Here is a 10,078-nt window from a genome sequence, read left to right as displayed (position 1 = left end):
CTAACGCAGCCAGAGACATGGACCTGCTCATGACGGGAGGATCGATACAATAAATGGTGCCAGTGTTGGGCTCATATTACCTGTGCCATCGGTATCAAACGCTTCTCACCCGTTACTTCCCGGTTACTTCACCACAAAATGCAATGCGAATTTACCACAGCTGCGATACGTTATACCGCAACAAGATCGTACTATTGCCGCCTACATAAACACTTGCGAGTTATTTGTTCACGCAGCAGCAGACAATATAATACATGAATAGATGTACAATAACTTTGTAAATAAAATGTTTTGACTCGTATTTTTTTAACCTAAAAAAATCCTTTATTATGCCATAAATATTGTGTTCATATATTGCGGGCTTTTCTTTGAGTAAAACTTTATTAAATAGATAAATAAATAAATATATTGTTATAACCGACCCCTTAAACATGTAGGGTACAGATATTTCTCTCTAAGTGGATTCCTGACTCCTAAACAGATTTATTTCAAATGAACTTTATCAGAAAAAAACAGTGCTGGCAATCACTTGCGTGTATTGCTGTGATCAATCACTCGTTTATACAATCGTTAAAATCTTCAGAATACAGCACAATAACTAATCGACAGGTAAATGGCGGAATAAAACCAATTGTCAATAAGCGAACTTCTCACGTCAGATATTTCTTGGACGTAAATCCTCAGTATTCACTTCTCGGAAGATTATCGTAGTTCACTCGCAGACCGCCTGTAGGCAGTGGCGGATCTAACGCTTAGCAGACTGAGCAGCTGCTAGGGGCCCCGGACGGCCAAGGGGCCTCGTGTACAAATTTATCCCTCAAAAAATACTTCAAATAAATTTTCCAATATAAAGAAATTTCCAAATTTGAAAAAATCATAAAATTTTAAATAATATTTGTTATTAATGGAAAGGGGGCCCCGTAAAAAAAATTATTTCATAAAAATAACTGAAATAAACTTCGAAATATAATGAAATTATTAAAAAAATTCTTTCAATTACTATGCTGAATTCAACGTTAATAAGCGTTTGCAAACATTAGCAGTTTACAGTAATATGTTTGAAAACAATCTGTCATTCGTTTCGTTAGACATCCCTACTTTTCTCTCTTTAATATCGTATCGTTGTTTTGTTGTTGAAAGCGCGTGTTTTTATTTTTTAAAAAAGTATTGTGGTCAAATAATTAAAACGTTATTTAGTTGTCTGTTTTTTTCTTTTATTTCAAGTACCTAAGTGGTAAACATTTTTATTTACTTTTGATATAAATTCATTAAATGAATTTCATTTTAATTAATTACAAATGGCTTTTATAATTAATTGAATTGTTTCAATATTAAAATTCAAACTTGGCAGATAGATGCTATTAAAACGTAATTATATTTTATTAATTAATAAAAACGACTTCTTTCATAGTACAAAAATGAAAAGACATCAAAGTGGAGCGAAAAAAAAATCTTAAAAATCCAGGAATTTGTTGAAAGTCAGAAAAATGCATTTCATAAATATTTGTTAGTAAATAGCGATATCGAGTTACCTGTGCCATCAACATCTTCTTTTGAACCTTGTCACAGACCAATAAGTGTTGAAAAAAGGGAAGAAGAAGGAGAAAGTGAACATCAGGTTGATGAAAAAAAAATAGTGAGATAACAGAAGACAGAGAAAATCCAGATAAATTGTATAATAAGAAAAATGAAGAAAATAATGATATAGCCTTATGACCAGCCAGTTTGTCTGATTCATTTATTGACTGTATTTTAAAAAATAAACCAGAAAATATAGGAAATATAGAAAACTTAAAATCGGTGTTTAAAGAAAAAGATGATGTTACTACAGCAGAGGGCTCTTTAATGATCATTTTTATAGAAAAAAATCAAACGGAGTTTTGGAAAAAAGAACATGGCTGGTATTTTCCGAAACTAGCAAGTGCGTTTATTGTTACCCTTGCAAACTTTTCTCCAAGAAAAAGTCCAAATTAATAACTGGCTTTGAAAATTGGAGATCAATAACAGTTGTTTTATCAGACCATGAAATTTCAAAAGAACACATGTCATCTATGTGCTCTCTGTACAAAAAATCAACTGCTTTGAGCAGAATTGATTCTCAGCTTTTGCAGGAAAGAGAAAAAAAGAGTATTATTGGAGAGAAGTTTTAAAAAGGATTGTTTCAACAATACAGTTTATTAAACCGCTTAGGATTAGGATTTCGCGGTAATGATGAAAGTAAAAATTCCAATGGAAAAGGAAATTATTTGACCTGTTTGGAATATTTAAGTGAATATGATGAATTTTTAAAATTCTATTCACAAAAATATGCAAACCAAGGACGGGGTCATACAAGTTATTTATCTTATCATATTTGTGACGAATTTGTAGGCCTCATTGGCAATCAAGTAAGGGCTGAAATAATTAAAGAAATTAAATCGGTAACTTATTACAGTATAATTATTGACTCCACTTCTGATATTGCTCATATTGACCAACTTACTTTTGTGATAAGATATGTTTCATTTTCTGGTAAGATAAAGGAACGATTTTTAGGGTTCGTTCCTATAGATAAGCACAACTCTTCATACTTGGAAAAAGAAGTTTTAGAAACATTAATGAAATTTGGCCTAGATATTAAAAACTGTCGAGGTCAATCTTTTGACAACGCTTCGAACATGTCAGGGAAGTACTCAGGTTTACAAGTACGTATTAAAGAACATAGTCCGAGTGCCGTTTTTATTCCTTGTGCTAACCATTCATTGAATTTAGTTGGAAATTTTGCTGCTGAGAGCTGTAACACCGCGGTTCGATATTTCATGTTTGTGCAAAAGCTATTTACATTTTTTTCATCATCAACTCATCGCTGGAAAATGCTGAACAGCAAAATAGATGTTGATCAGTCTCTCTCGTTAAAAAGGGTATCAGATACAAGATGGTCAGCAAGAGCTGATGCTGTTTTAGCTTTAAAACTGAAATATACAATAATAAAAGAAACGTTAACTGACCTATGCAAGGAACAGGATGAAAAACCTATCACTATAGTTGAAGCAACATCACTACTTAAAAAAATAAATAAATACGAAACCGCTCTTATGGCTGTTATTTGGAATTGTATCCTGCAAAGAATAAATTCAACCAGTAAGTCACTGCAATCAATAGAATGTGAATTATTTAAAGGATCAATGCTACTTAAATCAATAGACAGTTTTATTGAGAATTTCAGAAATGATTATGAAAAAGTTATTACAGAAGCAACCGATTTATCAGGATTACAATCTTTTAGTGTGGAAGATAAAGTAACTTTTAACAGAAGAAAAAGAAATGCGTTTTTTGATGAAAATAAAGAAGAGAATAAATTTACAACTAGAGATAATTTTAAAATCAATACATTTTATGTCATATGCGATAGTATTAAAACACAATTGCTACAAAGAGTTCAAAAATATAAGGTTGTTTTGGGACATTTTCGTATATTTCTTGATTGGAATTTGTCAGAAGAAAAAAAACAAAAATCATTGAAAGAATTGAAAAATATTTACAGAAATGACATTGATGTTTGTAATTTGGAAGATGAACTAAACCATTTTTTATTTTTTTTGAAGGAAAATGAGGACGCCAATAAGAATAAGCCAGATAATTCAAGTAATAACAAAGATTTATCATTTGAAAGAATCTATAAAGCCGCTAAAGAAATGTCATGCACATTTCCCAATATTGAAATATTATTGAAATTTTTTTAACTATTCCTTTATCTAATGCATCTGGTGAAAGATCTTTTTCTGTTTTGAAAAGAATTAAAAATTATTTGAGGAGTACAATGGGGGAACAAAAATTAAATAATTTAGTTGTTTTGTATATAGAACAAGAAATAATTAATAGTGTTGACACTGCCAAAATTATTGATGAATTTGCAAGAAGTAAAGCTAGGAAGAAATTTATTTGAAAAAATGTTGTTTGTCGATTATTATTTTCCAATGATTTCTTTTAATCTTCTCTTCGAATTACATTATTGTCAAACATATTTTTTTGACTATTTGGAAATTTTGTATTTTTTTTATATTTGTATTTGACCAAATTTTAATCTACGAAGCACATCACAAATAGCATGAAGTCTGCAATGGCGCTCGACAAAAATATTTGCAATGATTGTATCCCAGGAAGAGTGTTCACCATAGGAAAAAGACAAACCCGAAACACTAAGCACTGGAAGAGCCTTAAATGAACGCGGACACGTTCCATAATATATATATAATATATATATATATATATATGTGTGTGTGTGTGTGTGTGTGTGTGTGTGTGTGTGCGTGTGTGTGTGTGTGTGTGTTGTGTTTGTAAATAAAAGGAATTTGAACATTTAATTTGAATAATTCAGTTTTTAATATTTTAAAAATTTCGCACTTTATATATTAATGTTTGTAACAAATCTGTCAACAAAATATATTCTAATTTGTTAAAAGTTGTTTATAGTTCAAAGTTGTATATCACCTACATAGTTATAAGTTGGAAATAATTGAAAGTTAAAAAGCTTCTCCACGACACACATTTTTGAGTTGTTGAGTTGTTTTAAATTTCATTACAGAAAAGGTTAAGGATAGAAAAGTCCTCAAACTACGTATTTATAATCTACAACATTCATGGGGTGTGTAAGGTGTGTAATTGCAAAAACTGTTTCTCACAATAAATTTTACCCCACTATGAATTTTCCCCCTCGAAGAATTTTCCCCCACGATGAATTTTCCCACGATGAATTTTCCCCCACGATGAATTTTCCCCCACGATGAATTTTCCCCCACGATGAATTTTCCCACGATGAATTTTCCCACGTTGACTTTTCCCTCACGATGAATTTTCCCACGATGAATTTGCCACGATGAATTTTCCACGATGAATTTTCCGGACACCAACCTATCGAGCCCATCCACATCCAAATGGTTAATATATAATATATATATTTTAAAGTCAATTATTTTATTTTAAAAAATGCCAATCATGTCGAGGTATATTGTCAGCAGTTTCCAGGGTTTATATCAGTTAATCTTTAAAACTTTTAGAGGTAATAATGGCAACATAGCATTTTAAATTTTCTACTCCAAGGCACTTCACGACAAGACGAAGAAAACTGAAGAAGATTTTTAATTTTGATGTGTGTGTGCGTGTGTGTGTGTGGGTGCGCGCGCGTGTTTGTGATGTGCGTGAGTGTGTGTATGTGTGAACGGTTTTTTTTCTATTAAAAGGTAAAGTTTTTGGTGGAAGTTTGAAAACTGAAAATAAATTATTACCATCACTTAAAATTTAATTCAACATCACATATATATATCTAGAGCTTACGATAAATTTTTACATCTAGTTGATTATTCTCAGTTGATGAATTTCATTAAGCGAAGTCGTTCGAAAATTTGTACAGGTTATAAGAGTTGGCATAGAAGTTCCAGATTGGTAGAGGCCATAGAAAATTGCGCGAATACACACGCCCGCCCGCCAGATCGACTTGAACAAGCAAAACAATTCACTCGTACCAATATAAATAACATTGTTAAAGAACTAAGTGAAAATTCAATTGTTGCATCTCCGATGTATGTCGGAAGTGCTTTTGAAGATTTAAAAGTGAATGGAAATTTAAAGGGCCAGGCTAGCAAAGAGATCGACGTCATGCTCGTCTGGGATATGAAAGACACCGTTATAGTTAGGATGTTATATCACTATCTCCATATTCTGATCACTAGCTTTTCAATTTTCTTGCCAACCAATTTAAAAAAAATTTTTTCCAATTAAAATTTGTGTATTTAGAAATATTTTCTGCTATTTTTTAACATAATTTGTTTTGTCCATTTAATATAATGTCGAATAAACTTTTTTCCTTATTATTCCTTAACTAAGGTTTTTTCACTTACATAATGAATAAACAGGAAGAATCAACTCATTTGTTAAACTACGCTCATCTGATAGCTGAAACTTTTGAATGAAGATCGCTACATATGTCCGCTCTCTCTGTCGAAATATTTCATGGAGACGATTCAATCCTACCTCCGTATTCATAAAAAGATATATCGGAACACGGTTACAGAGGTCAAACGTCATGGTTCAGCCATTCAAATGGATGTCTTCATTCAAGTCAGCATTTTATGATCCCAATTTATATAATTTTTTTTTAATGAATGAAAAACTATTTTCAAGTACCCGAAAACTGTGAGCATGAGATTCTCAGTGGATATTGTTCCAACCTTGAAACTGAAGACTGGCAAACTCTACATACCAAAAGAAATGAGTTCTTATCTGCAACATTTCATCGAACCAGATAAAAAATATCTAACATGGAGGAGATCGTTCAGTCTTGATGAAAAAATATTTATTGAAAAATTCAATTATAAAAAACAGAACCGTAAAAACCTTTTGAAAATTCTCAACATTATTAAAAATAAAAATCCATCTTTAGGTTCACTGACATCATATCATTTAAAAACGCTTTTTTCAAAATATGCCAGGAACATTCGAATGATAGGCTTTAGTCTGATGAATGTTTAGGATTGAGGTTAATAGACAGACATGTTACGGGAATTAGTAACATGTCTGAGGAATGGCAATCTTCCTTGTTTTTTCCAACCAGGTGTCAATTTGCTGGTTGAGATGGATGAAGATGAGACCTCACAACTTGAAGGCGAATTTTTGTCGTTAATCAACGAAGAAAATGTCATGATAGATGCGCTGAACAATCGTCCCAGAACACAAATGTTAAAGATTTTGTACTTAACTCAACTTTAAAAAACTGTTTTTACTATTATAATAATAAAACTTTTTATGTTTATATATATATATATTTAGTGCAGCATCTGATTGCGTTAACCATCAAATTCCTCGGATGGCGTCGAGAAACATCGTTGTGTCAGAACCAATTGATTGGAATTATCTGTCAAATTTGATTGAAAGGCTGAAGATTGGTGACATTGAAAAGAATTTGCAAAACCATTAATTTTTGTTAAAGATAATACCTATTATTTTGAAATGATTAGATCATTCATTTCTTTTTTTAGTTTACTGTTTAGATAGTGACTTTGAGAAATTTTTGTTTTTCTAGGATCTTTAAGAATTTTTGATTTAAGAATTTTTCAAAGGACGCAAAATAACTAATTATTACCTAACATAATAGTTCTGACGTTCATATTATTCTTCCTCTTCTCTTTTTTCACTTTACTGAAGTGACACGGTGGCCTATACAAGTTAATTTTTTTATTTGGTCTCCGAAGACCATTGATTGCTATTTTTTTATTGTGTGGTTTTTGGTATTGAATAAATAAATAAATAATATATATGTATATATATATATATATATATATATATATATATATATATATATACAACTGCGAAAATTAAAAATAATCCGCCCAAGCTTAACCAAAGATGTTATTCAAAGTTTAGTGCATTCGTTTATTCATTCTAGACTGGATTACTGCAACAGCCTATTTTATGGTTTGCCTGAAAAATCGTTATCTGTGCTTCAGTCAATTCAGAATCGGGCAGCTAAGATCGTGGTTGGTGCGAAAAAGTTTGACCATGTCACCCCGATATTCAGAGAACTGCACTGGTTGATGGTCAAAAAAAGAATTTTGTTCAAAATATCAACAATCATGTCCAAATGTATGAAGGGAATGGCGCCAGTTTATTTGAAAGAAATGCATGCACCGAAACAACTGTCTTTTAAAAATGTCAACTTGAAAATGGCTGAGAGAAGTTTTTCAGTATGTGGACCAGCCGTTTGGAATAGTCTACCAAGTCATCTAAGACAGCCCGAACTGACAGAAAAATTGTTTAAGAAATTATTGAAATCATTTTTGTTTTCATTATAAGATTTTAAGATTTGGTTTATCGTAGCAATTCAACTGTTTTTTTTCTTGACAGCGCTTTTAAGAAACATTTTGTTTGTAATTAGCGCTATACAAATTTTCGAATAATAATAATAATATATGTATGTTAGTAATAGACCATAATTTTTACAATATTCTATATTATAGAATATTGTAAATATATATATATATATATAATATATATATATATATTATATATATGTATATAAATTAACTTGTATAGGCCACCGTGTCACTTCAGTAAAGTGAAAAAAGAGAAGATGAAGAATAATATGAACGTCAGAACTATTATGTTAAGTAATAATTAGTTATTTTGCGTCCTTTGAAAAATTCTTAAATCGAAAATTCTTAAAGATCCTAGAAAAACAAAAATATAAATTTGTATAAGGCCCTTTGCTTTTTTAAAATTATATAAATGACATTGCCTATTTATCAAAAAAGATGAATTGTATTCTTTACACTGATGATTCAAACATTTTTTATTCTTCTAATGACCTTAAACGAGATTTAGATGTCATAAATAATAAACTCAAATCATTCGAGGATTGGTTCTCCATGAATAAACTCATGGTTAATTCATCCAAATCAGCCTATGTCATATTTGGACAAAAGATTTTAATCAATAGTTTCTCGGACTTGGACCTTGTGTTTAGCAATGTGAAATTAAACAGAACCAATCAAGTTGTTTTTTGTGTTTAGTTCTGCAAGATAATTTGTCTCACAGTTATCACATTGAAAATCTTAAATAAATAAATTCATAGGTGTACTTTATAAAATCAAAAATAAGATTAATTCCACAATATTAAAAGATTTGTATTATAGCTTTATATACCCTTATATTCATTATTGCGTGATCATATGGGGAAATAGTCCTGCTTATCAGCTAGATCCCCTGTTAAAATGTCAAAAACGTTTTATAAGAATTTTATTCGATTTGAAATTTAATGACCACACCTCTAATTATTTTCAGATTGCAAAACTACTTTCAATAAAACAAATTTATTACACATGCATCTCAGTATTTACATTTTAACTTATTAAAAACTTAATTACAAAAAATTTTATTAATTTGTTATTTTATAGTAACGAAATCCAGTTAAAACACACAAGACATACCTCAACATTTTATATTGAAAAAAAAACAGATTGAAACTTATCAATAGTAGCATAAGAGTCGTTGTACCTAAGACGTGGAACAAATTATCTGAATATTTGAAAGAAGCAAAATCCGTTGTAAAATTTAAAAAAGACATTAAATCCTACTTTTTAACATTTAAACCCCCTTCCTTAACTTTTTGTGTGGGTTTATGTACGTGTGTGTGTGTGTACATGTGCAGTGGCGGATTAAGTCAAGCGGGGGCCCTAAGAAGAAAAAAATTTGGGGCCCCCAAACTTAGTGTGTCGTGGAGAGGCTTTTTAACTTTCAATTATTTCCAACTTATAACTATATAGGTGATATACATCTTTGAACTAAAAACAACTTTTAACGAATTTGAATATATTTTGTCGACAGATTTGTTACAAACATTAATATATTAAGTGAATATATAATTACATTTTAATAGCATCTATCTGCCAAGTTTGAATTTTAATATTGAAACAATTCAATTAATTATAAAAGCCATTTGTAATTAATTAAAATGAAATTCATTTAATGAATTTATATCAAAAGTAAATAAAAATGTTTACCACTTAGGTACTTGAAATAAAAGAAAAAAACAGACAACTAAATAACGTTTTAATTATTTGACCACAATACTTTTTTAAAAAATAAAAACACGCGCTTTCAACAACAAAACAACGATACGATATTAAAGAGAGAAAAGTAGGGATGTCTAACGAAACGAATGACAGATTGTTTTCAAACATATTACTGTAAACTGCTAATGTTTGCAAACGCTTATTAACGTTGAATTCAGCATAGTAATTGAAAGAATTTTTTTAATAATTTCATTATATTTCGAAGTTTATTTCAGTTATTTTTATGAAATAATTTTTTTTACGGGGCCCCCTTTCCATTAATAACAAATATTATTTAAAATTTTATGATTTTTTCAAATTTGGAAATTTCTTTATATTGGAAAATTTATTTGAAGTATTTTTTGAGGGATAAATTTGTACACGAGGCCCCTTGGCCGTCCGGGGCCCCTAGCAGCTGCTCAGTCTGCTAAGCGTTAGATCCGCCACTGCCTACAGGCGGTCTGCGAGTGAACTACGATAATCTTCCGAGAAGT

General features: G+C 30.4%; 2 protein-coding genes across 2 annotated transcripts; both read left to right on the top strand.

Moving 5' to 3' along the window:
- Positions 1–3,703: 3,703 nt before the first annotated feature.
- HELRODRAFT_88724 (hypothetical protein) lies at positions 3,704–3,925 on the top strand (the record flags this gene model as incomplete). The annotated part of the gene is made up of 1 exon (XM_009030185.1): positions 3,704–3,925. A coding segment is annotated over one exon (222 nt), but the record flags the coding sequence as incomplete, so codon positions are not given.
- A 1,040-nt stretch (positions 3,926–4,965) lies between these two features.
- On the top strand, positions 4,966–6,744 carry HELRODRAFT_181014 (hypothetical protein; the record flags this gene model as incomplete). Its single annotated transcript, XM_009030282.1, has 5 exons — positions 4,966–5,038; positions 5,390–5,667; positions 5,932–6,096; positions 6,160–6,418; positions 6,590–6,744. The coding sequence occupies 5 exons, from the start codon at positions 4,966–4,968 to the stop codon at positions 6,742–6,744; spliced, it is 930 nt and encodes a 309-aa protein (XP_009028530.1).
- Between the last annotated feature and the right edge of the window lie 3,334 nt (positions 6,745–10,078).

Source organism: Helobdella robusta (assembly GCF_000326865.2).
Source record: "Helobdella robusta unplaced genomic scaffold HELROscaffold_66, whole genome shotgun sequence".
Lineage (NCBI taxonomy): Eukaryota > Metazoa > Annelida > Clitellata > Rhynchobdellida > Glossiphoniidae > Helobdella > Helobdella robusta.
This window is presented reverse-complemented; position numbering and strand designations above follow the sequence as displayed.